Raw genomic sequence first — 27,294 nt, 5'->3', positions numbered from 1 at the left:
TGAGCAAAAGTGTCATTCATGTAAAAATATTTTAATAAACATTTCAGTGTATACAATGTTATACAAGCACCATACACAATGCTTGTGAGGTCTCACCCTGATTACACCCTGTGTAGCCTCTAGTTTGCATCGGGTCTAATGAACAACACTGAACTTCCTTTCCACATTTAGCTGAGCTTCATCATGCTTGTGTGTAAACATACGGATAATTTTCTAAATCTTGGAATTGCTAATTGAATTGCCTATTACAAGTACAACACTTGAAGAAATAGTTCAGGCAAGAATTAAAGGAAAAGTCCACCCTGATCAAGTTGCATATCAATATTTTTATTTAGATTCCTATATTACACACAATGCAGTTGAACTATCCTCTGATGGGATTTAGCCCTTGCTTCATCTCTACCTAAAGAGAGCAATGCAGCAGCGCTTTAGTCCTTTAGTCTGTCCAGCTCTTACCTCCTCATTGGGTTAAGTTGGTTGTAAGCTACGGCCCTGCATCGGCACAACTGCGGCATCTAGCTGCACTGCATTCTGGAACTTTGAGTCCAATGGTTGTGTTGGATTTCTCTTTAACATGATGCTGAAAAGAAGAAGCTCTTGCTCTACTCTTTTGAACTAACATTGAAATTTGAGTGTTAATCCTTATCTTTGAGATTTTGTCCTATTAAACGCCATTATAACTACACTAGCAATAACAATGTTCCCCTGTGTCATCAGTACAGCACACAGCTTCTCACAGGAATAATGAAAATACTGCATTAACCAAACAATCAGCACCAGAATGACTAAACACATGACACACATTTCAGTGTAAACCTATTTAATGTGTTTCAGGGTGGACTTTTCCTAAATCCACACAGTTCTCCTTAACAGAAATATAGCTGATTTTGCACTCGAGCTACAAGGCTAATGTTACTAACAAGTAGGTTTCAGTTTCACAGTCACATTCAACTTAGTGCCAGTGCAAAACTAACGAATCGGTCGATGGATTACATTTTGGGGTTTTGGAAGTACTTTAACTGTTACTTTTAAAGCAGGTGAAATTTCACCATACAAACTTACCTCATAGAAGTAAAGATTTCAAAAATAACATGCATTTTGCATTACACAGAAGCCCTGAGTATGTGAATGAGATCTGCTCCTTGTGCAGCTTGTTCCATCTACAATTCTGTAAATGTGCACTTCAAATATAGTGATAGTCCCTCATCTCCTGCATCACCTCCTCCAGCGCATCCTCCATGGTCAGCTTGGGAGGCCTGTTACAGCGGATAAACTTAAGAGAGAAAGAGCTAGTTAGGAGCACACACTCATATGGAATGAGATTTAGATTTAGGGTTGAGTGACATAGCAGAAATATTTCTTACCTCGTTTTCACAGTATAAGACTTTTCATGACTCAATATTTATGTTTGTCAGTAGTGCATTTGGACTTAAAGGAAATGTTGACCCTAAAACATTCAAAATGTTTATCCTGAAATATCTGAGCTATTCTTCGCAATACTGTCAGTACTTAGTGTTGGTCAGTCTTATAAGTACTGACAATATACAGTGTGATACTCTCAGAAAACATACTGAGACCTAATTTATGGCAATATCTATAATCGCATCATCAGCCCCATTTAGATTAATGACAAATTTTGAAAATGATCAGCAAGGATTAAATGTGTAAGCGCTGCATCTGCATGAATTAGTCATTGCAGATCTAATAGTGAACAAACTATTTGCGAAATTCTTTTCATCATGCAACAAAAACAGTCACCTTCTTAAGAGATCTTTACCTCCTTCGTGTCCTCCAGCGTGGTGTATCTGTACTCGGCAGGCCCCAGGGACTCCAGCATGGCTTGGTGTAAATGTCTGCTGGACTGGATGAAGCTCCTGGTCAGTGTGAGCTGCTGCCTCAGCATATCATTCAGAGCAAAAACAGCAGGACTGTACGCCGTTAACGCTGCAGGACACAGGAGAGCACACAGATGTTCAGCCTACAGCTATGTGTTAATAAACTGTGGGGTCCAAAGTTTCCTGGCTGAAACTCGCCTGGTTGGTATGAACCGCAACTGAATCCTGGAAAATGATAAGATAGGATGCTTTTGGGGTCTCCTACCTTCCACAGCTTCAGCGCTGATCATGTGACTCGCCACAGGAGTCGGATCCACGTAGGACATTCCTACTGACGGGCCCAGCACAGCCTGGTCTGCTCAGGAAACAATCACATATCCACTCATTTTTATATATCCACTGGCTATATACACACAGAATATAGCATTTTTGAATTCTCAAATTTGATTGGTTGGAAGGTATTGATTAATTTTCCATAACAGCAGCTCTGACAGTTGCTATATTAAGGCACGTTTTTCTATAATAACAACTCATTCACAGGGACTGTGGCGAGCTCACCACATAATTTAAGCCTAATAATAAAAAGAATTTAAAAACTTGTTATTTCACAAAGAAAAATATGTAATGGTTTATATGATGATATTTTCTGTAAGGAGACATTTATTTAACATTTATGGAAGCAGTCTCCAGTGTGAGTGGTTTGTAAGAGTCACCAAGTATTCCGCCACGGGAAAGTCTTCAGGACAGAGGAGTTTGTGCTTTCTGGTTTCTTGGTAACATGACAAGCTGCATTATGTCTTATCAACTTCAAGAAGCTGGTGCGTGAGCAACTGTTTATAGCTGCTGCAACCTAAGTGATAACAGGAACTAACCTGTCTCATGGACATTCAACAATATTCAATTTAACTATTAATGGAAATAAAGAATGATTGATTAATCTTTAATTAAAAAAATTGTAATCATTGACAAATATTCAGAGAAGTGCACTGCACTTCTGCCATAAATCCATGAATACATTTAATGGGATTGTTCCACCACTGGTAAACTTTGAACGATGCTAAAATTGAGGCTATAAGCTCCCATTACTTCTGTTCATTAGCCTTGTTATCATCATTAGTCTATTAGCTTCAGTACCTAAAAAAGCTGATTAGCTAAATTTGGGATAAGAGGAAAATTGTGGATAATTCATTTTTGGATTTTTCTTTTATTGATAATCTGACCTACTAGTCACCTAATTACAATGCCTGCGTTAGTTAAGTGAGAACTCTCTTGTCCATCTGATCTGCCATTCCATTTTTTTTATTTAGTTGTATAATTAACTCTTTTATTACTTGTCTGAAAATTAAATGCAATTTTCTGAAGCACACTCAATTAAGAGTTACAACTCAAGACCTACCAGAAGACCACATATATGCGAGTCCCTCTGCTTGCGTCTGCACTGTGGCATCCTTCTTGAGCCGTCTCACACTGGGACTCTGTGGATTGGTGTGAGTATGTGTGGCATCGCTGGAGTAGGATGGAGTGTCAGAGCCTCTGCTTTGGCTTAAACTGGACTCAGATCTACTGTAACGGACACTTGTGGGCTTGGACGGCTTTTCTGATAGTGTGTAATCATCTTCGCTGTTTGATTTAGCTGAGTGAGACTGAGATTGAGGCTCAGAAGCTACAAAGGAATGTTCATTTCCACCGGAGAGATGCTCGGAGATGTCGTCCACACTCTGAGCTTCGCTCTGGATCTCGCTCTCAAAGTCAGTCTCGTACCACGCTGATTCATCCTCAGGCTTGTGCAGGATCTCTCCAGCCGAGGCCACACCGAGCTTCCGGGGACTCGCGTCAGACTGTAGATGACCAAACACAACGTGTTACATTATTATATCATAATAATAATAATAATAATAATAATAACAACAATAATAATAATAATATATGATCTATACCTTTTCTTTTGATAATCCAGCTATATCGAGGGTATCAGGAGCCAAATCGTCCAGCGTCATCACATTTAACTTGAAATCTGCAGAGGTGTGGAAAAATGAACAATCAAAAACAGCAAAGCCATAAATGATATCCGTCTCAGCAAAACTGAACATACAGTGAGAACAACGAGTATAAGATTTTAATGCCTGATTTAAACATGTCATGACGCAACTACACACATTGAGAAGACACACAAAGATTCTGTGAAAGTAATCAGGTTCAAAGGTTTACAGGTGATTTTTCTTCCATCTAATGGATCATTAAACACATTTTACAGACAGGTGACACAGGTTATTATGCTGTGGGGGAATTCATTTCTACATATTACTGCTGGCATATATTGGCTCCACTTGTCTCCTCAGTTCTTCTCACTGATCACCTATAATGAAACATTTCTATCCCGATGACTGTGGTCTCGTCCAGGATGACCCCAACCCCATCCAAAGGGCACAAGGGCTCACTGAATGGATTGATGAACGTGAAATTTGTGAGCATAAATTGTCACACATCTGTAGCTACTTGCTAATGCTGAGAGTGTATATCTTGCTTCATACCATCAGATAGCACACTTCTCTCACTCTGTGTGTCGTCATGATTACAGGCGATGGGGAAAAGCTCCTCGAGGGACCGGATCTCACTGTGATCTGGTGCTGAGGACAGAGACGAGGTGAGACCAGCTCTCTGAGAGAAAGGCCTGCTGGGTGAGGAGACTTTACGAGATGATGGTGGTGATGGAGAGGGGCTCTTATGATGCTGTGCCGTGAATGCAGACTGAACTCGCTGCTTTTCTTTATGCTCTGGAGCAGGCATGACAATCTCTTTACTACTCTTCCTGTATGTCTGTGTATATGGGGGAAAAAAATATGAGAAAAAATGTATATAAAAAGCGAGCAGATAAATAACAAGAAACTCTTTATAAAACTCAGAGAAAAAGTAGGAGTGGTAATAATATAACAATATAACAATAACAAGTAACATTCTCTTTTATACCGAACGACATTTTAATCAGTTGGATTTCTATTAATTCAGTTTAAATTGTATTATGTTCAACAAGCACATATGATTGTGATTGGTTAGGTGTCCACAAACTTTTGGCAATATAGTATATATATTGCTTGTTCGTTTTCCTTTTTGTCTAGAGTGTATGTGTAGTATGCACTGCAAAGGTAACTTTACCTTAACAGTTTGCTGAGGACTTGTCTCTGTCTGTCTCATGCCTTTGACTCCATCTGATGATTCGAAAGATTCTCCTAGGAGTCTACGCATGTCTTCTTCATCACTGTCCACGCTCACACCTTTTTGCATATGAGACACTGAATGTGCAGGGGCCGTGTAACTGTCCGCATGTGGCCTCTCAGACTCCTTCAGACCCTTAGGAGTGGATGCTTTCTTTTTAAGGAAATGGCTCCCATCGGCTGCACTCAGCTCACTGCTGGACTGGACAGAGAGACCTGACTTGATGTCTGCACCAGTGTCTATGCCAAGCTTGTCGTTCCTACGATTTCTGATTCGGTCTTCGATCAACGTGAGTCTGCTTAGTGCCACACTCTGTGAGCCACGCTGAGGGATGAACTTGACCTCACTTGGGTCAGCAGATGACGGCCTGTTGGCAGACTTCTTTAGAAATCTACTTCCTCCACCCATGCCAAATTGTTCTACTGGCTCCACAAAATGTGTCACTATTTTAGAAGGATGAGCAGGATAATCTTGCTTTTCACTTTCAGTGTCTGAGGAGAGATCACTCAGGCCATGCAGAGGCAGCTGGGCTTTTCCAAAGCTGGCCTGAGAGCAGAAGAAAGGTTAAATTGCTGACAAAGGAATAACATTATACAATTCATTTAATTCAATTCAACAGAGCTTTTAGCAGATATTGTCACAAAGCAGCTTTATAGATATCCAGATCTAGATTTAGTTCACTAATAAAGCCAGGGGCAACACTGGTGAGGTCCCTAAGACCACATGAGGATGAAACCTTGAGGGGACCCAGACTCAGAAAGGAAACCCATCCTCTTCTGAGTGACTGACACCGGATAGTGGGATTATAAACCATTCCTCTCCTACAACAGTATACTGTAAAGTGAAAAAGTATTGAAAGTGTGTTGAAAAAATGTTCAGTATGAGTATATTGTGAACAAGAGTCCTGGGCTGAGCACAGGACAGTCTTTATGATTACAGCAGCAGCTCTTATGTTTTTAGGTTTTTGGTTAAGCAGTGATGCACATGGTCATGCTAGTTAAGTTGTTTTTTTGTTTTTTGGTTTTTTTTTTTGGCTCAGCATGCCTCGTTTCCTCAAAGCCGTTCTCTCTTTCAGCTTATAAGGACAATGTGATAAATACTGGGAGTGTAAGAGATTTCATGGAAAAATCAAATATCTTTCTAAGAAAGAACAATTAGGGAATATTTGTTTGCTTTTGTTTTTGATACATACACCAGGATAGGTGAAAATATTTTTGTATAAATATTTTGTAATAACCTATTTCTTTAATTTTTCACCACTGGCTTGTGTGTTTTTAAATGTCTGTGATATGTTTAGACTAGGTTATCATACCGTGAAATCTTCACACAGTAACACAATAGTATGCATGAGACCATCCACAGCAGCAGAAGATGAGTTATGAGGCTGACTTACACTGAGCACATCTCTTCTCTGGTCATCCCTTAATGCTCTGCTGTTTGTAACTCTCTGTCCTGAGAGCTGAGCCTTTGCTCTTTCCAGAGCTGAACTGCGGATGCCTCCACGATTCCACATTTTAAACAACAAATAGTGTTTTCACAGTGTTTACCACGACTACAGCGAGATGCTAGACAGATAGTAAACCGTCCTGTATGTAAACACGGTGCTGTATTCTAATTACCGACTAGTGTTAGCTAACTGACAGTGAACAAATATGTTTATCTGTCATTACCGATATCGCTCATTCGATACATTCCTTATCTGATAAAACATTATCTAGTTCAGCTAGCTAGCTAATTTGGGTCCCATTATCTCTACAACTCGCATTACTGAGCAGCAACATTACAATTGTATAGCAATGCAATTACTAATACAACTCTTCAATTATTTGTCAGTATATCCTATAAATGTAATTAAATTACATTTTCTTTTCTTTCTTTTTTTTTTTTTTTTAACCAAGCCGAACTGTGATTTTCCTGCTAACCATAACGACCAAACAAGCGTCCGGACAACGGAAGCAGCGTCACATGCCTTCCGGAAGTAAATTCACAATGTGACTCTGTTGTTACTTGTATTTGTTTGTTTTATGGGCTGTTTTTTTATTGACTATCCTTTGTGCTTTACTTCTGTGGACTTAAATATATATATAGACAGATGGATATATATACATAAATATAGATATTGATATAGAAATATATATATATATATATATATATACTTAAAAATATATATATAGACAGATGGATATATATACATAAATATAGATATTGATATAGAAATATAGATATATAGATATAGATTTCTTTTGTTCTTTGTTAGAACTGTTTATAAGAATTTTTGCCAATATATTTCTCTCAAGCTTAGTTAAAAATAACGGCAAATTATTTAATATTTTTTCATAATTTTTTCATGCATCTAAAAGTAGAGCATATCGGTAATATGGCTGCTACAGGCCAATTAGCCTATTAGTCAGTAAAATGAGCTACAGTATGGACAGCGGATGTTTTTATGGGACAAGCAGTTTTTGGTTGTTTTTTTTTTTTTTTTTTTTGATTGGGCTACAAAAAAAACGGAAATAAAATACAACGAAATCTCACATAAAAACCACATCCAACAGAATAAACACCAGACGTCGGTGGAAAACACAAATCAGCAGAGCACAAATTATTATTATTATTATTATTATTATTATTTTAACGGGGCGGGGCTACATCACCGCCCACCGTCTCGGCGCGCGACGCTGCCGCGTAACTCGTGGTCTGCTCTGATTGGCTGAGCGCCGGACCAATCAGCCGCAGCCATCTGTGCAGGAACAGATAGGTGACGGAGACCCGCTGCACATTTCTCCTCTTTACCTTTTTAATACTCGCTCGTTTTGATCGCTCGAGGCTGCTAGAAATCACCTCGCTATTCAGGTGCAAATATGAGAATTTCGCTTGCACTTTTTGCCGCTTTTGCTGTAGGGCTCACTGTCGACGCGACGGTGTACTTCAAGGAGCAGTTTCTGGATGGAGGTAACGTTAGCGCTCGTTTGCTTTCCTTCACTCATTTTGACCCTTCAGTCCTGTTGTATATTATAATGAATGGGATTTAAATTAGCTGATACTGAATATGTCTTAGAGATGTCCTGTAGATCTCATTATCCATTACCTTCATAACCTGAGATCTTGAGATCTTAATGCAGCTGATTGGCTTTTAAATAAAAATTAATTAATATGTGAGTCAGTGTTTAGTTTGCATTCATGACTTAATTCACATCTGTACATTTAAAAAAAAAAAAAAACATATCAATGCTCAAAAAAAAAAAAGGTGAGCTCGACAAAGGTGAGGATTCATTTTTCCAAAGCAAACCCAACCAGAACAAATATCAATACCCCATACTAATTTCAAAAATTGTAAACAAATGTAAGCCTGAGGGTTGCAGTTTTATTTCTAGGCTGCAGTAAGGAGATATAAGGAGGAGGCTTTCACGGCCACATCTGTTTACATCACAAAATGTGTTTTATTCTTGTAGATGGGTTTAAAAGTCGATGGGTGGAGTCCAAGCACAAATCAGATTATGGACAGTGGAAACTTTCTGCAGGAAAGTTCTACGGAGATGCTGAGCTTGACAAAGGTGAGGATTCATTTTTGTCCATCTGCACTCGAACATTGCTGAACTCTAAGCAAATCACTTTAAAAGGGAGAACCATGCAAATTGACCAGAGATTTGCCTTCATTATGTTCATCAGTGCTTCAGAGTTGTATATTATTCTGCTGTTTGTTTTTACCGAAGGTCTCCAGACAAGCCAGGACGCCCGGTTTTACGCTCTGTCCAGTCGGTTCGATCCTTTCAGCAACGAAGGTAAACCTCTGGTGATTCAGTTCACAGTGAAACATGAGCAGAAGATCGACTGCGGAGGTGGCTATGTAAAAATCTTCCCAGCTGATCTGGACCAGGCTGAAATGCACGGCGAATCTCAGTATTACATCATGTTTGGTAAGCTGGGACGACACACATCTATGACACTCACCACCTCACTACACCTGTGTGAGGATCTGCTCAGTAGCACATTAGTTTTAATCGTTTCAAGTAAAAATCAGAAATATTTGTATCTTTTCTAAGATGGAAGATTATAAACATTTTTTTTTTTTAACTTGTTTTTGCTTTCACCAGGTCCTGACATCTGCGGCTACAGCACCAAGAAAGTGCACGTCATTTTTAATTACAAAGGACAGAACCATCTGATCAAGAAAGACATCCGATGCAAAGTGAGTTGCTCTATACAACAATAATCTATATAAGTTGTGATTAATCATCATAAATCAGTTTCTCTAAAATCTTTTTAGAGAGAATGTTGTCAAAAAAAATAAGCACATGCCTTATGCTGTGGAGCTGAGAATGTTCTGAAAGTAAAAATGTCATTTGTGATCACTGTAGCACACTGACAGTAACAGTAATGATAGAAATGGCTATTTGTAGCACAATTTGACATCATTTTTCCAAAGCAAACCCAACCAGAACAAATATCAATACCCCATACTAATTTCAAATTCCCAAGCTGTCCTTTACCCACTGCACTTAGTCTGATTTTGTTTAGTAGGATAATTTGTAAATGCAAATAATTACAAATGCACGAGTCAAGGGTCCATTCTTTGCACGTCACTTAAAAAAAAAAAAACAAGATTAGATGAGTATGACACATTAATCGTGATTTGCCGTAAGTTGGTTCATTGAACGTACCTGAGAACTTGATGATATTAGCCAGAATGAGCTGAAAGGACAGGTGCACTGAGACTCCAACCCATGATCTGTGAGTCAATGATTGGCTAATGTGTTTGTTCGTGCACATAATATAACAAGACCTGCATATTTTACTTTATAATGTTGCTAAAGAAAATCATAATGCTTGCACAAGATAAGGTTTAGTGCACTTTCTTATTTTAACTTCATAAATTAATAAAGCTGGCAATGTTTTCATTTGTCTTTGCTCATCTAAAGAAAAGTGTGTATGAAATAAAAAATAATAATAATAATAAAAAATAGACATGTAAAATGTGAAATAGTCCAATTATGCTTATAATTATGCTTTAGGTGGCAATGGCAGTGTCTCATATATTTCCGCATGCTAACACTTTAACAAAAAAATATCTGTCCATAAACATAACGTCCATAGCGGAGACATATAAGAACATCATTTAAGCTGTAAGGTTGTTTAAGCATTGTGGGCACTTTTAAGACAAAAGCACAAATTACCAAAATAATATAATTTCTTAATTAATTTGAGTTCTTGCACATTGCATGATTTAACGTCTTCATCCAAATACCTGATTTAATCTTATTTACATTGAATCAGACTGGTTTTCAGCTGACATACTTCTTGTCTTGGTAACAAGTCAGGCAAAAGCTTTAAAGAACAGACAGTGAAGCTCAGGATCATGTCAAATCTTCAACAATCCAGTCCACATACTACAAACAGGGCTCAGGTAGTGATTAAAAATGAGGAATCTACTAAACTGGTTACTTTCTGAATCACTCTTTTTGGCTGTTTTGTTCCTTTTAGTTGCAATTATTTTTTAGAGGATATAACCTCAGTATGTTTCGTACTTTAACTTACATTTACAGATAAATGTCTGCTTCCGTTTTTGTATTTCAAGTAATACATGTGAGTAGAATCTCGGGGCGAAGTGTTCGTCAGTCTCTTCAAAAGCACTTTTGGAAGTAAATGTTTTTTCAGAAGTACAGTTTGAATGGCCCTATGAATGCCTGCCATTGCCGTTTAACTCTTTTTCAAGTTCCCTGTGTAGACTTTACTACTTTAGAATAGACCACAATATGTGGATGACTACTCACAAATATATTAAATTGATATAAAACACCCTGTGTACACAAAAAGCAATATAAACAATTAGAAACAATTAGAAAATAGCAGTAGCACTGGAGAAAATGAATGACTATAGATTTCTTTTTTTTAAATGAAAAGGTTGTGGATCACTGAAATTTGTGAAGCAGTGATTCAGTGGTCTGATCTGTAAAGCTTTAAGATATGATTAATGGAATTACTGAGAAGTGCCTTTACTCTCTCCTTCCAGGATGATGAGTTCACAAACCTGTACACGCTGATCCTGCGGCCCGACCAGACCTACGAAGTGAAAATCAACAATGAGAAAGTGGAGTCAGGCTCTCTGGAGGAGGACTGGGACTTCCTTCCTCCCAAAAAGATCAAGGATCCAGAGGCAAAGAAGCCAGAGGACTGGGACGACCGTGCCAAAATTGACGATCCTGAGGACACAAAACCAGAGGTTAGTCCCAGCCAGGAGTTCCCTTCAGACAAGTTATACATAATTTATTCCTAAAACGTGTTTCTAAATTCCTAATTATTTGAACATTATGGATTAAGTACTTATAAGTTGTTTTCACACTGAAAACACTGAGGGAAAAAATGGTGGTAAAAACTAGTGTTTCTGAGCAAATTTATGGCATGTTGAACTGAAAATGTTTCATTGCCAATGTTCTAGTGTTGTGCAAAAAGAAACAATTTTTCAGACATTCACGTGTATGTGATGATGTGACTGTGGCTGCATACAGTAAAGTCACACAAGCAGCTCAAATTCTCCTGATTTTCTGCCTCCAGAACTACAGGAAAGGCAAACACCCTCCTCATCAGAGTTACACTGATCTTTATTTAATATTTGTGACTGATAATAGCTAGGCTAGTTAGTTAGATACTAGCTAGGAATGATCAGAGCATTGTTATTATAGTGTATGTGTCACGTGAGCCACTTTTACATATTGGCACAAAAAGAGCTCTGACCAGCGATAATTTGCTGCCCTGCGCTATAGGCTTTACTGGCTATCAGACTGAGATAGTCCTCACTGCAGAACCAAAAGTCCAGGGGGTGGAACTTGACCTGATCCAACTCCTCCTATAACTCTAAGCCCTAGCCCACGTGATGCCGTACAACTCGGAACAACAAACACACTCCCTAAAACACACTGAAGTTATCTCCACCCCCTGGATTTTGGTTCAACTCCACCCAGGTAGGAGGAGCTTGATCAGGTCTGACTCCACCCCCTGGACTTTTGGTTCGGGAGCAAGAGGTCCCTGACCAAACCTGAAGCTGATCTAAAATGCAAGAGATTAAAAAAAACAAAAAAAACACTGTCATGTCCATCAAGGCCCCTCTTTTTTTTATCAGTTAGCTACACAAAATATATTCAGTTTCTTTAACTCTCAACCCTGCTTGCTATGTATTGTTTGTCTCAGGACTGGGATAAACCCGAGAACATTCCTGATCCTGATGCCAAGAAGCCCGATGACTGGGATGAAGACATGGACGGCGAGTGGGAGCCACCCATGATCCCTAACCCCGAGTACAAGGTACATGATGTAGCATGTAGAGCTTTCATTAACAATTCCATCAATTCCACATTTCCACCAATGCAGCATCTTTAATAGCAGTTTAAGAACTATTTAAAATACAGTTTTCAAATAAAAGCATGTGATTATCTTCTGATTTTGCAGATGTGCTGGTAAAGGAATATTTGTGAGTCTAAATATTTGAATCAAGTGTCAGTTTTCAATCAGATCACTGCTGTTGCCCTTTAATTATGACCACAAATAATGCTTAGGGTTCAAACAGGACAAATTCCTTATTAGGATCAAGAACATAAAACGAATCCTAATTGAACCGTGTTTGATTGTTAGACCAAAGCAGGCCTCCTGTGAGATTCTGGCTCAGATACTCTCTGTCTCTTAAGTAACATACTTTAGGGAGTTGGACACATGTGTGCCAAAATAATTGGAGTTCCTCTGAGGTCCTGCACGTCTCTTTATAAACAGATATCAAGTTGTCATATTTTGTTTTGAGCTGTGAATGGCTGTTGTCAGGCTGTCGTTTGTTTGAGGTTCCCAAAAGGGAAACCAATCACACGAGACCATACGAGGCTTTTGTCTGTGGTTAGTGTGGTTAAAATAAAACGATACCAGCTGATGAATAGATTTTCATGAGAGCTTTAAACCTCTTTCACTAAGCTGGGGAAAGATAAAGGTTGATTATTTGATTAATTGATCGAGTAATCACCTAGGCATGTATAAAATAAATACATAAAATGACAGTGTACCATGCTGAAGAAATTTGAGGTAAGTATAGTGTTAGCATTAAGCTCTACTGATGTAGATGTTGACATCACAAATTTTTTTTTTCTTCAGATGTGGTGAATGTGGGTTAAAAAGTGAAACGTAGAAAAAAAAAACTGATAATGCAATGTACACATAAGAGCCAGACAAATCCTATTACCCTGGCTTACCTTATAATTAAGGAATAAAACCTTGGAGGAGTGTTGTTATGGGAAAATAATCAGTAACCATGTGATGTTATTTACTGTTACCACCCCAGAGTGGATTATTTTCCTATAATAGCACATCCTGACGTGTTTTATTCCTCTGATACCACTAACACCACACCACAATACATTTATACTGATTAAAGAACGACATATCATACTTTTTATCCATTTATAGTTACATGTAATGTTGTGGAACCCCTGCTAAACAAGTTCTTGTTCACGATCACTTAGCAGCTATAAACAGTTGTTCCTTCACCAGCCTCTCTTGTTCTCTTTCTTGAAGTCAATTGTTAAAGAAAGTTAAAAGTTAAAGAAATAATACTATATTAGAAAGAGCACTTTAATACAAATGCATAAGGCATTTTTTTTTCTTTTTTTTTGTTTAATTCCAAAATTTTTCAAATTCAGCATAAAATGTTAAGCATTCACTTCAGTTGTCATGTTCAAGTTGTTACATAGTGACTTGGATTTTTGAGATTAATTTCGAATTTATTTCCAGCATCCTTTGACCACCATACAGCTGACGAATTCATGCTGTTCTGACTAACACACCTTTGTGTCTTTTTAAATTTTTAAGGGTGAATGGAAACCTAAGCAGATCAACAATCCCAACTACAAAGGAACGTGGGAGCATCCTGAGATCGACAACCCAGATTACACACCAGATAACTCAGTTTACAAGTATGACAACATTGGAGTTATCGGATTGGACCTGTGGCAGGTATGGTTTGATGGGCAATTATACAAAAAAAAATTATACAAGTTAGTCCAATAATCTGTTATGAGACATGGAATCCTGCAGTATCAGCAGGATTGTCATTAGTCATCGATACACAATGAGCAAATTCTTCCTATAAAAGTTAGTCATTATAGATTGATAACATAAACTATGCCGTGTTGACAGTGTTTATATAAATTATATTTATATTATGTGTGTAGGTGAAATCCGGTACCATCTTTGATAACTTCCTAATCACTGACGACGTCAAGGAGGCAGAGGATATCGGCAAAGAGACATGGGGAGCCACAAAGGTACGTTCACTGACACAAATCCTTCATAACGTTTAAGAATTTGTGTATTGTTTTTGCACAAACATTCATAATGGTCACACGTCCTCAGGGCCCAGAGAAGAAGATGAAGGATAAGCAGGAAGAGGAGGAGAGGAAACAGAGGGAAGAGGAGGAGAAGAACAAGAAGGAAAGCGAAGGTGACGAGGAAGGCTACGATGAACCGGAAGACGAACCAGAAGAGGTCACGGAGGAGGAAACTCCAGAGGAGCCCAATCTGCTGGACGATGAAGAAGATGACCAAGATAAGGCTACTAAAGATGAGTTGTAGACAGCATCAGAGCTTTCGAGCATATCTTAGAAGTAACCTACTGATCCTCCCCCACTCAGTGAAGCTCTTTCTGTGGGCTCTAACTACCCAACCAGGACAATAGAGTAAGGGTGTGCTGTGGTTTTATTTCAGTTCAGTTGGTGAGGATTGTTTTCCCACCGCTGCGCCCCTTTGGTTTCTATCATAAATTAATCCTATGAGATATTAGCCGTGCCCTGGATTTTTTTTTTCTACTGCTGCTACCCGGCTTCTCCAATTCCCACCCAAGTCACAGGTAAAACTAAATTAAATGGAGTTTGGATTATTGCCATGATGTCTTGAGGGGGAAAAATGATGAGTGTATCATTTTTAGGTTATTTGCACTTTTTTTAAATAAACGATTTTCTTAAACCGTTGCCTGGCTTACCATTGTCATTTATTCCCTAAAACCATTGTAGCTTGTATTTTATTTAGCAGAAATTCTCCAAATATATTTATAATAACTTTAAAGGAATAGAATGAATTTTATAATTTTTTTAAAATGAATTTTCTTTCCACACTAAATGTAGTTCATCAGAAGACCCAAGTTTCACATGCAGCAGTTCTGTCTTTATTTTTGCACTTGAGCCACAAGGCTATTGCAACCAAACCTTATTTCATCAGTGCATGCATACATCTGTTTTTTTTTTAAACCTTGTTTTCAAATAACACTTTTCTGCTCATTTTAACACTTTTAATCATTTTGGGGGGAAAAACTAGCAGAGACTATATCTACAAATTTAAAATCAAAGTGGAGCTATATTATAACCTGCCACTCATCCAAGTTTTCTGCCCTAATATTGTTCCTAATCATTCAGCCACAAGATCAATTTTTGTTAATTTTTATAGTGAATCTGTGTGAACTTCATGCTGATTTTTGGTGCCTTTATTGGTTACTTGTTAACTACAAAAAGAGGCAATTTCTGAACACCAAAAATGTCACTGATGGAATATAATTAGTTTAAAGGGAAAACTCAAACAATTCCTACTGGATGTTTTGTATATGTAACAGTATATTTATAGTTACCTATGTGGTCGTCTGAATTGCTGAGCTGGGGTGACTGTCTGTGTGGAGTGCCGCATGTTCTCCCCACGTGTGCGTGGGTTTCCTCAGGGTTCTCTGGTTTCCTCCCACTTCTGAAAAGCATGCAGGTAGGTGGCCAGGCTATGCCAAATTTCGTCTAGGTGTGAATGTGTGTGTACATGGTGCCCTGAGATGTGCTAGCTTCCCATCTAGGGTGTATTTCCACCTCATGCTCTGTGCTCTCCTGATCCATCGTGGCCCTGCCCAGGATAAAGCGCTTACTGAAGAAGAATGATGAATGTACTTATTCAAGAGGATTTTGAGTATCCTGAATATGATCAAATGTTATATAGTAAAAAGATATATATGTTGGACTGCATGTTGTAAAATATAAGTGTGGAATCATGGCCACTTTGTATTAATCAAAAAGGGGCTAGGGACTTGTAGGGCCTTGTTTACTAAACATCACGTGCACTTGAACGTCATTTCTCCTCAAAACGAAACGATTACAGTCTGAATTTAACGAATCTTTCATGTACACATCTAGTTTAAATGTGTTTTAGTCAAATGGTTTACTAAATAGTGCATACTTTTTCAGCATTAGGTCATAACAATGTGCTTTAAACTATCTGCTAAGCTGTCGCTTTCTCACAGGTCTCCATGGTTACGTCCGAACCCTTAAACTTCCGTACTAAACAGTGTAGTGTGTCATTGTGCGTGGCGCACTATTCTGGCATACTATTTAGTAGGGTAGTATGCGGTTTGGGACGTTGCCCTGGCCTCTGGCGGCCAGCAGGTGGCGCTGCACCACGGCGCCGTTTCACACACTGAAGAAAGCTGAGTCACATCTAAATGCCGCGTCTGCTGCTAACGCTAACAGCGAAGGAGTCGGAATTTCTGCCTTTATTTCTTCTCGCTCTCATTGCACCATGTTGACGATTACGCTGAAAACTCTCCAACAGCAAACCTTTAAGATACAAATAGACGAAGAGCTGACGGTAAGTGGAAGTTAGCTGCCACTGTTCGAGTAAATATGTTCCAGTGAGGCGTCTGGGAAAAGCAAAGGGGCCTTAAAATTCCTATTTTAAACATGTCAGATATTAAATTCACATTCGGTACTAATAATGTCATGGTAATGCTGCTGTGTAGTTTTAATAACACACTAACTTTCGTCCTCAGAAATGACCACGCACTATTATTGACATTAGAGCAGGCTCCGTTATAGGTGGAGTTCCAAATGGCTCGCCAACGGACATGTAGTGCACTACATAGTGTGTAGAACGCAGTAATTTCACATCCTATATAGTGCACCAATATAGGAAGTAAGGAGTTGTTTAGGATTTAGCCTTTCTAATGCCATAACTGTTCAGGCATGTGTGTATTCAGCTGCTTAAAAAAGCCACTAGTTAAACACTAAAAAATGTGTGCCAGTAAGATGAAAAGTTCATCAGACAGTGTATGTATTTTTTTCTATAATAACGACATAAGTAATAAAAGTTTTCTTACAAAGGAGGTTCATAGAAATCTCAGACGCTTTTGAGAGACAGCAGCCATTAACGCTGGATGAATTAATTATGTTAATTATGTTAAGATTATATAATATGATTAAACAAGAAGTAAAATTAGGATTAATAAAAAACTATTTTGGTAATATTGTATTTGATTTGCCACCATGATATCACATCAGTCGCACTTAAAGCACCAGTACAATGAAAAATAACATGTATGCTGTTTCTCTCTTACTCCAGATGTAATCATATAGTCAAGACACATTTGGTGTGTGAAGTTTGCTGATTCAGTTTTGTGCTGGAGAGACCAGGCTAATGTAACTACCAAGCAATGAAAGCTCAGAGCCACCAGTTTAACATTCAGCCACTGCATGCTTCAGTCCGTATCAGTGATTTGGAAGATCCTGTTCATATATTTTTAATGTTGACTTCTGTTATGTTATGAAACTTTATGTTGTAATAACATAACTGAGCCAAGTAGCATCTTTTGAGGTGAGTGTGTAATGATTTAGGCATGAAGTCTGCACAGTGATAAACTGGCGGCTTTACACTGCCATTAATTACATTAGCTTTGTGGAAAACAAAGAAAGAAAGAAGCAAATGCCGGACATCATACATGTCTTGGCTAAATGAGGAAACAAACAATGTATATATATTTGATTGTTGACAAATCTATGGCTTCAAGATTTTTTAAAAAAATCGAACTAGTGTATATTTCCACTGCTGCTTGCCTTTGTGTTTCAGGTACGAGCTCTTAAAGAGAAGATTGAATCTGAAAAGGGCCAGGATGCGTATCCCATAGCTGGACAGAAGCTCATCTATGCAGGTCAGAGATTCATCTTCGTGTCTTCTTTTTGGAAATTTTCATGAGCCTAGTCATGGCTTTTTATTTGACTGTGTGTGTTGGAATTTCCTGCATTTAAGTTTGTGTTGATTGTATAACTGATTTTTGCATTTATGTCATTGATTGTATATGTGATTTGATTAAATTCAGCTTGATTTGCTTAATTAATTAAACAATTAATTTTAATTAATTTTAGGTAAAATCTTGAATGATGACATACCTTTAAAAGAATACAAAATAGAGGAGAAGAACTTTGTTGTGGTCATGGTAACTAAGGTAGGACTCTTCCAGGTTAATACATATTCATTTAATATATTATACATTAATATATTATTTTTGTTTTTTCTTCTATACATACAGTGGCGTCCATAAGTCTGAGACCACATTGAAAATTGAAAAGTTTTTTTTTTTATTTAAAATTGGAAATAAACAGGAGATTTAAATTTGTAAATATTTAAAACAGAAAGTAAATGTTCTGTATCTTAAATATTTAATATTCACAATTCTGCATGATTTATAGGTCCCTATTTAAATGTAAGCCAATTTGTGATGTTGATCATCTTAACTGCTTTGTACAAAAGATCAGATTTTCCTCATGTGTAATCTCTTCTATTGAACCATGTGTTCAAACGACGATTGATTTGATCTAAAATGTATCACAAGGATTTGCACAAACTTGTGGAGTCCATGCCAGCTCGAGTGCACACTGTCATTAAAGCAAAAAGGAGACGTACCAAATACTGAAAAATTCATGTAAATATTTCAAAGATTCTACTTTCCACTCAACTTGTCAGTGATATAATTTGTAATGAAAATTGTTGTATTACATTAGAAGCGAATGCAGACAGAAGTATTTTCACTGGTGCTCTCAGACTTTTGGAGCCCACTGCATAAACAGAGAAAGTTATTGCAATGCAGTGTCGTGATTCATCAGTGTAATACTCTACTCAGTCACTAGAGGCTCCCCTCTAACATTTCAAAAGAATGAAAGCAGGCCATTATGGTACACTCGGCTCATTAAAGCTACTGGTAAATCTTTCCTTCTTCATTTGTTTATCAGTGCACTTCATCGTATACAGTACTCTCAGTGATGTAGAGTATTCCACATGATAGACAAATGCTCTAGATGTTTAGACAATTTAAAATTTTTAGACTGTTAAACTGCATCCATTACTAGGTCGTTACTTGCTGACTGCTTTTATCCGCTATTTGAACAAAGCCGTTTTATATCTCTGCAGCCGAAACCAGCAGCTCCTCCTGTGGTTGCTATTCCTCTTCCTGACCTTTCACCTCAGCCCCTTCCTATACCTGCTCCCCCTCCATCTGCTCCAGCAGCCCCTGAACCCACCCCAACCCCCACACCCACCTCTACAACTGCAGTACCCATTCCTACAACTGCCCCTGCACCCACAATCACCCCTACAACTGCTCCTGCACCTGCAATCGCCCCGACAACTGCCCCTGCACCCACAATCGCCCTTACAACTGACCCTGCACCCACAGTCACCCCTACAACTGCCCCTGCACCCACAGTCACCCCTGCATCTGCAACTGCCCCAGCACCTACACCCACACCTGCCCTTGTTGAACCAGCGCAGTCTGTGGAGCCTCCTGCTCCTCCGGCCACGGCGCCCCCTGCTGCTGCCCATGCTGCCAGTGTGGAGCCGGTGGAGACAGAGAGTGCAAGTGCCCAGGCTGCAGATGCAGGTCAGCCGCAGAGAGCCGAACCAGAGCAGCCATCAAACCCCACTGCAGCTCTCTCAGCTGCCAGGTATGAACTATGACATAAAGGAAATATCCACCCTGATAATTAACATGTGATCTTCAGTGGTCTTCAAGGTTTATTTTATAATGAAATACTGAGTTGAATTTGAATTTTGGCTTAAACTTCTTTCATCGGCATGTCGGTCTATTTTCACATTGGTTATCGGTTTCCTATGTTACCCACAATGCCGTTAAACTGTCCTCTGATAGTGGCGCTAGTGGGATTTAGCACTCGCAGCATCACTACCTAAAGAGTGTGATGCAGCAGAACTTTAGTCTTTCAGTCTGTCCAGCTCTATAACCTCCTCATCTGTACACTTCACCTTTTATCCTAACACCACCATCAACACCATTGCACTCATCATATAGCTGCTTTGCATTCAGGGACTTTGAGTTAGACACACCTGCTAACTTCTCATGGGACTAAGGAAAATAAAATGAAAACAAATTAGCACCAGAATCATTAAACACATTAGACAAATATTTCAATAAAAACATACTTCATGTGTTTCAGGGTGGACTTTTCATTTATTTCCTTTAATCTACACTGTGATTTCTCTTATTAGGTGAAAAGCGAGGCTTGGGTTTGTAGTGCAATTAAAAGGTTATAAAATGTATGTTGCTAAACGTAACCTGGGATTCGTTTTCATCTCCACTAGCATTATGGATGAACTGGGCCTTCTGGAGGAAGCAGCATCGATACTTGGTAAACAAACTGATTTTTCCAGTTTTATAATTACAGAAAGCTTATGAACATCACACTATCCCGTTGAATCAAGTTTGTTCTATGTTGATTAGTCACAGGACAGGCATATGAGAATTTGGTGACAGAGATCATGTCCATGGGATATGAGAGGGAGCAGGTCGTCGCCGCCTTGAGAGCGAGCTACAACAATCCTGACCGAGCGGTGGAATACCTGCTCATGGTGAGACACACATCTTGTCTGGTGTATCATTAATGCTTAATTAGGTCACTGAGTAATATTAACCTTATACCACAGCGCTGTTGAATTCTCAAATCTGATTGGTCAGACGGTGTTGCTTAATTTTCTACAACAAGACAGCTCTGACAGTAGTGTTGGCTGTAATTCAATTTTATAATGGTTTATATTAAGGCGCTTATTCAAACTGTAACATCAACGCTTGTTTCGGGCCACAAAATGGCCGAAAAAGACTCCATATCCCAGCAGCCCTGCAAGTCACATCACCTGGTCGCACTCCTCACTGATTACTCTCACCTGTCTTGTGTTTCCCTATTTATTATCACTATTTAAGTTCTGGTTTCTGTGCGTCTCTTTGACAAGCTTACGTTGTGTGTTGTTGTGTTTAGCCCCATATATTGTGCAGTAGTTTTGTGTGTTTCATAAAATATGTTAATAAAGTGAATAAATAAAGTGCCCTGAGTATAGAAAATGTGCTCATTGATTTCTATGCAGCTCATTAGCGAGAATGAAAAAATAATGTTAAATAAATTTGAATTAAATTAGGTCTTTAAGCGACACATCTGGATATGAACTTCCCTATAGTATTAAAGCAAACTTTCGTTCAATATTGTGTAAATCAGTACCATGTCTTTAGCTAAGAAAATCGCACACTTTACGCCAGTTAATCGTTCAGCCCTACTCCAAAACCCCTTTTCTGACACACATATGTTATCATTTCTATAGTAACAGTTCATACATAATCTAAGATTGATAATAAATGGAGTAAAAAGTGTAAATAAGTGTAAATAAAGAAAAATGTATAATTGTTGATATGGTGAAGTTTTCTGTAAGGAGGTTTGTAATAGTCTGTAAATTTTCTGGACAGGACGACTTTGCGCTTTCCGGTTCATCTGTAACATGACAATCTGAATTTCTTTTCCCTTATTAACTTAAAGTGAGCGCGAAGGGCACAATGGTTTATAGATGTTATAACTGATAACAACTAACTTGTTTCATGGCTGTTCCACAACGTTAATGTAAATGTGAATGTATGTAAGGCATGTGTCTTTCAATAATACATTTTTTAAAAATTGTAATCATTGGTAAATTGCCTTGCATTCCCTTCTGAAAACTGAGTGCGTATATTTCATATTGATTTGTGGTTTTCAAGGGTATTCCTGCTGAGCCAGACCAGCCTGCACAGGAAGCAGTGCGGCCCGCCGTAGAAACAGAGAGACCTCAACCTCCACCAGCAGCCACTGGTGAGTCTCCAGATGCCTACGCATGTTCACTTGTTAGCTATCTAAACTACATTGATGGTAATAAAGCCCTAAAAGCGTCCTGGTAGCGGACATGTGTGCACAGGTTTTTATGTTACAGATTTAACAACTTTTTCTTTAGGGCTTTTAATTCACCCTGTTATTCTTTGAACATAATATCGGATAAATTTTGTTATTATTGGACAAACAATAAAATAACAAAAACAATAAAATAAATAGTTTGAAGTAATTGTTCATCATCTATTAAAATTTATTAAAATTCTCATTGTGATGAGAAACGGTATATAATATTTAAAGGAATAATTCGGCAACAAATAAAATGCACACTATGTTCCACTTACCCCAAATATACAGTCCCCGCCCAAAGTGTTGGAGCAGCAAGGCCAATTCTTTTGTTTTTGCTATACACTGAAGACATTTGGGTTTGAGATCAAAAGCGAATATGAGATGATAGATCAGAATTTGAGCTTTCATTTCCTGATACTTTAGTTTGAACCCAACCATTTTTCAAGTGATTGGAACGTGTGACTTACAGGTGTTTTCTTGTTGTCCAGGTGTGCACTGTTAGATTGATTGTTTAAACAATTCATAGCTCTGTATGTCTACTCTTGGTTTGCACCCTGGGTTTTACCTGTGAAGAGTGCATTTGTTGTTAAAAAGGATAAACCAACATGAAGACCAGAGAGCTGACTATGGGAGAAAAGCAAGCAGTTATGAAGGTGAGAAAAGAGGGAAAATCAATCAGAGCCATTGCACAGGCACTGGGCATAGCCAGTACAACAATTTGAAATATCCTGAAAAAGAATGAAACCAAGGGTGTACTAACAACCAGACATCGAACAGGTCGGCCAAGGAAAACACAGACAGAAACATTTGAGAGCTGTGAAGAAAAACCTAAAAACAACAGTCAGTGACATCACCAACATCCTCCACAGGGCCAGGGTGAAGGTATCACAATCCACCATTCGAAGAAGACTTTGAGAGCAGAAATATAGAGGCCAAACCACAAGATGCAAACCACTCATCAGCAGTAAGAATCTGAAGGCATGATTGGAATTCGCAAAGAAATTCAGAGATGAGTTCCAATCACTTTTTCCAATCAAAAGTCTTGAAACCAAGATTAACCTCTACCAGAGTGATGGAAAAGATCTGCTGATGATCCAAAACATATGAGCTCATAGGTCAAGCACTGTGGAGGTAGTGTCATGGCTTGGGCTTGCGTAGCTGCTTCTGATACAGGCTCACTAATCTTTATTGCTCATGATGGTAGCAGCAGAATGAATTCAGAAGTCTATAGAAACATTGTGTCTGCCAATTTGCATCCAGTCTAATTGGGAGGAACTTCATCATGCAGCAAGACAATCACCCAAACACACTGCCAACACAACAAAGGATTTCATCAGGAGCTAAAAAAAGTGGAAAGTTTTAGACTGGCCAAGTCAATCACCAGACCTTAACCCAATTGAGCATGCATTTCCCCTCCTGAAGAGAAGACTGAAGAGAGAAACCCCCCAAATCAAACAAGAACTGAAAGTTGCAGTACAAGCCCGGAAAAGCATCACAAAAGAAGAATGCAGCAGTTTGGGTTGCAGGCTTGATGCAGTTATTGCAAGCAAAGGATATGCAACCAAATATGAAGTGTTATTTACTTTAATTTATTTTAAGGCTCTCTGTTCCTATACTTTTGCTCACCTAAAAATTGGGTTTTCTGCCACCAAAGGTGCCATGTTCTAAGTTGTTTAACACATCTAGATGTACACTCTTGGCCTGATAACAAGCTAATAAATGGAACCAGGATTGATAGAGCAGGGAGAGATCTACACTATTTGTTTAATTCTTGCTAATTTTCTGACCTATGATTTGTTGGTAAAACCATTAAAAGCTTAATATTTTGCCATTTTAGGCTTGGCCCATTTTTTTTGCCCAGGAGTGTAAATATCAGGAAATGAAAGCTGAAATTCTGATCTATCATCTCATATTCATCTTTTGATCTCAAACCCAAATGTCTTCCATGTATAGCAAAAACAAAAGAATTGACCTTGCTGTTGTAATACTTTCAAAGGGGACTGTAGTCAGCAAATGTAATCAGCCAAGACATGTTTAATGTCTCAGGTTTGCTTCTTTAATTTTGTACTGGAGCTACAAGACTACTGTAGCTAACGTGCAATGGAAGTCACCCTTACTCAAAATATTTCTCTGCCTTAACCTGCATCCAGTTCTTTGGGTGAGATAGACTTCCATTACTTGAATGAAGCATACATCAGACACCAAACATGTCTTGCTTGATTGACTACATCTGGGGAAAGTGGAGCTTAAATTAAAGAGAGAAATTTGTGGGCAAGAAACTCCAGCCTTTGCCTCACTTGTGAGATCAAAATACCAAATATGTCAATTAAAATATCTGATGAGCACAATACATGTGTTGCACTTCAACAGTTGTCAATTTGCGCTAATGCTCAGTCTTGACTCTGGTCCACTGGTGCTTTGTTTGGGCCCGGGACACACTCCTGTACAGCCCTCTCTATACTGTAAACAGGTGCTACACCCTCCCAGGCCCCGCCCACCTCAGCTAACCCCCTGGAGTTCCTGAGGAACCAGCCGCAGTTTCAACAAATGCGTCAGATCATTCAGCAGAACCCAGCGCTCCTCCCTGCCCTGCTGCAGCAACTGGGCCGGGACAACCCTCAGCTCCTGCAGGTGACTGGTGCTTTGAGCTGTCTGTCTTTAGCCGCAGGTGCTTGGCCAGTCATGTGCTCAGTGTTTAGTTCTGTTTACAGCAAATCACGCAGCATCAGGAGCGATTTGTGCAGATGCTTAATGAGCCACTGGGAGGAGAAGCGGAGGCAGCAGAGGCACAGGGAGCTCCACACACTAACTACATCCAGGTCACGCAGCAGGAGAAAGAGGCCATCGAGAGGGTATGACTGCTTCCATCACATTTGTTAGAAAGCATAAGTCACTGCAAACTATTTACGGAATTCCATCGTTCACAGAATATTGTGAATTTTGTTTAAAGCAGTTAGTGGCAAGTGAGTGTGATCCTCACGCAAGTTGGCTGGCTGTGGGAAAAGTCTGTGATTGGTTGCAATATCAGGGAAATGGCTCTTCCTGTTAAAGTAGGCAGTTCCAGACTGACTAGTGAAATGTAGTGGTCCATCCTGCAAGGTTAATCTTTATATTTTTGTAATACATTAACAAGTATTTAATTAGATGTTAACATTTATTTTTTGTAACGTGTTAGATTTTTCCATTGTGTAGTTGTAGACATTAAGGGAATAGTTCGACCAGAAATGAAATGAAATGTAATGTTTCCCTTACTTCAGTTATAGTTGATTTCTTCTTTAGTTTCTCATTGGAGCTACGAGGCTAATTTAGCTAAAAAGCTCATATCTAACAGCATTGTGCAAAGTGTATGCACTCAAAAGTAATCATTTGTCTCAGTAAAGCCACTTGTACATAATTATTTTCATAGTAAAAGCAGAATAATAACATTTAAAAATAAAATACAAAAAATATTTATACTATATGTAATATCATCTGAATCATGTCTTAATATAAAATGCAGCCTTCACTAACTGGGCCATGCCACGTAACTGAGTCTGGTGCTGGTGTAGAGTGACACCAATCTGTGTGCTGAGGAAAAAAGCTGATTCAGCTTCAGAGTGGAGCCAAGACTGTTTTTATCTCTGTAGTGTCATTTTGTCCATTTTATAGATAACAGTGTGTGAAGCAAGTCTTTGAACTACTGAACAACTCATCACAGTTTGAGGCGGGTTTGTGATAATTTCTATATGAAATTTGCACAATGTTATTAAGCTTCCGTTACTTGGTGCTTAAGAGAAAAATGCAAGACACAAATATCAAACACAGAACATGTTTTGCCTAATCGAATACCATTGGGGTAAGAGGAAAAACTATGTGAAATTTTTTGCCTGAATTTTTTTTAGACGTTTTAAAAAGCCTTTAGTCTTTCAAAGCATTAGTCATTCGTATGTATTTACATTTGGCACTACTATTTTATGGCATTTGTTAGCAAGCCTAAACAGAATTATTTGTTGTGTCTTGAAATTGTAATAGTATTGTCATATATTTCTTCCAGCTGGAACAGAAGCTTTTGAATAAGATGTGTGTTAGAACTAAGGCAATTACAGGCAATTGCTGATTAGACATTTAATATAAAGGAAAAGGTTTTACCCAAACCCTTCTTGTTCATTCCTGTGTTTCTGTCTGTGTTCTGCAGTTAAAAGCTTTGGGCTTCCCTGAGGGACTAGTCATTCAGGCCTATTTCGCCTGTGAAAAAAACGAGAACCTAGCAGCCAACTTCCTGCTCCAGCAGACCTTCGACGACGAGTGAATGTGTAACATGGACTGAAACCCTAGGGGGCGATGGAGAGACTGAGAGTGCTAGTTTGTGTGTAGTGTGCGCTTGTGGCAGAGTTTGAGAGGAGATTTTAAATGCGACTGCGAATACTTTAAGTTGGAGAGAAAAAGCCATGTTGTGAATTACTCTAATATCAGAGATCAGATTTCTGCCTGTATTAGATTATTTCACTTAGACAGTAGGCTGTGTGTCTCTGCTGCTGTTCTCGCCGAGCGTGCTGTGTGAATTTGCAGGTTTTTATCTCTGCTCTAAGTTATTGCAATTAAATCCTGCCAAGACCCAAAGACCCCTGAGTATGATCTCTCATCATGTCCTTACAGTATGTGTGGCACATGGTCTTGCTTTTTTTGTTTATAATTTTCACAAATGCTCTATAATCTGTAGTCAAGAATGGGATGTACCATTCTTTAAAGAACTGAATTTTATGACTTTGACTTGGAAATAACACAGTACTACCACATGTCCAATGAATAGACAACAAATTATATTGAAACCATTCTCTCTTGCCAAAAGTCTTGACAGTGTTTGGTGTCTTACCTAGGCACCTGAATAAAGGGGATGCCAAAACTTGGTTTCAACGTCTGGATTCTCATACTAATTCACCCGCATGTAACTCTTTAAGTTTGAGTGGGTTTACGTATAAGCACAAAAGGGCAAAAGTATTCACCAAAGAAGTTTTACATGGAAAAAACCTTTTTCCTACTTTTTGTTGAGAACAATCGCTTAGCAGATTTTATGGATTTAGGAATTTTTATTTAGCCTAGCCATTTCAGAGAAGTAATTCAGCAGGAGTGCCTGAATATGAAAATCAGCTGTGTTTTACGTCTTAAATGAAAAAATGCAAAAAACAAACGAAGAATCAGCTAGATATTTCCTCAGTTTTTGTTGTTCTAATTTC

General features: G+C 38.6%; 3 protein-coding genes and 1 long non-coding RNA gene across 6 annotated transcripts; 3 read left to right on the top strand and 1 right to left on the bottom strand.

Annotated features, from left to right (window-relative positions):
* Nucleotides 1-10: 10 nt before the first annotated feature.
* On the bottom strand, nt 11-6,949 carry c11h19orf44 (chromosome 11 C19orf44 homolog). 2 transcript variants are annotated; one of them, XM_053238244.1, is made up of 9 exons: nt 6,442-6,566; nt 5,785-5,882; nt 4,989-5,594; nt 4,367-4,652; nt 3,773-3,849; nt 3,232-3,673; nt 2,101-2,190; nt 1,778-1,944; nt 11-1,273 (listed from the first exon to the last, which is right to left on the bottom strand). In XM_053238244.1, exons 2-9 carry the CDS (start codon nt 5,860-5,862, stop codon nt 1,184-1,186), a joined length of 1,836 nt encoding a protein of 611 aa, XP_053094219.1. In that variant the 5' UTR covers nt 5,863-5,882; nt 6,442-6,566; the 3' UTR covers nt 11-1,183. The 2 variants fall into 2 exon arrangements, with proteins under 2 accessions (XP_053094219.1, XP_026775791.3); XM_026919990.3 differs by lacking the exon at nt 5,785-5,882 and having other exon boundaries at nt 6,442-6,949.
* An 826-nt stretch (nt 6,950-7,775) lies between these two features.
* Nucleotides 7,776-15,049, top strand: calr3a (calreticulin 3a). The gene is made up of 9 exons (XM_026928608.3): nt 7,776-8,000; nt 8,501-8,602; nt 8,762-8,965; nt 9,143-9,237; nt 11,059-11,268; nt 12,234-12,347; nt 13,893-14,036; nt 14,255-14,347; nt 14,436-15,049. The coding sequence occupies exons 1-9, from the start codon at nt 7,910-7,912 to the stop codon at nt 14,652-14,654; spliced, it is 1,272 nt and encodes a 423-aa protein (XP_026784409.1). The 5' UTR covers nt 7,776-7,909; the 3' UTR covers nt 14,655-15,049.
* A 1,387-nt stretch (nt 15,050-16,436) lies between these two features.
* On the top strand, nt 16,437-26,971 carry rad23ab (RAD23 homolog A, nucleotide excision repair protein b). Of its 2 annotated transcripts, none has more exons than XM_026915579.3 (10): nt 16,437-16,694; nt 17,949-18,030; nt 18,245-18,324; nt 19,287-19,819; nt 20,472-20,518; nt 20,611-20,738; nt 21,907-21,997; nt 24,552-24,712; nt 24,793-24,933; nt 26,256-26,971. In XM_026915579.3, exons 1-10 carry the CDS (start codon nt 16,452-16,454, stop codon nt 26,367-26,369), a joined length of 1,620 nt encoding a protein of 539 aa, XP_026771380.2. In that variant the 5' UTR covers nt 16,437-16,451; the 3' UTR covers nt 26,370-26,971. The 2 variants fall into 2 exon arrangements, with proteins under 2 accessions (XP_026771380.2, XP_053094024.1); XM_053238049.1 differs by lacking the exon at nt 26,256-26,971 and adding an exon at nt 25,730-26,249.
* On the top strand, nt 16,755-17,892 carry LOC128319214 (uncharacterized). Its single transcript, XR_008302652.1, has 2 exons — nt 16,755-17,152; nt 17,445-17,892. It is a non-coding gene; the product is annotated as an uncharacterized LOC128319214 (long non-coding RNA).
* Nucleotides 26,972-27,294: the final 323 nt, after the last annotated feature.

Source organism: Pangasianodon hypophthalmus, chromosome 11 (assembly GCF_027358585.1).
Source record: "Pangasianodon hypophthalmus isolate fPanHyp1 chromosome 11, fPanHyp1.pri, whole genome shotgun sequence".
Classification (NCBI taxonomy): domain Eukaryota; kingdom Metazoa; phylum Chordata; class Actinopteri; order Siluriformes; family Pangasiidae; genus Pangasianodon; species Pangasianodon hypophthalmus.
The sequence above is the reverse complement of the archived record's forward strand: the minus strand, read 5'-3'. Positions and strand labels throughout refer to the sequence as shown.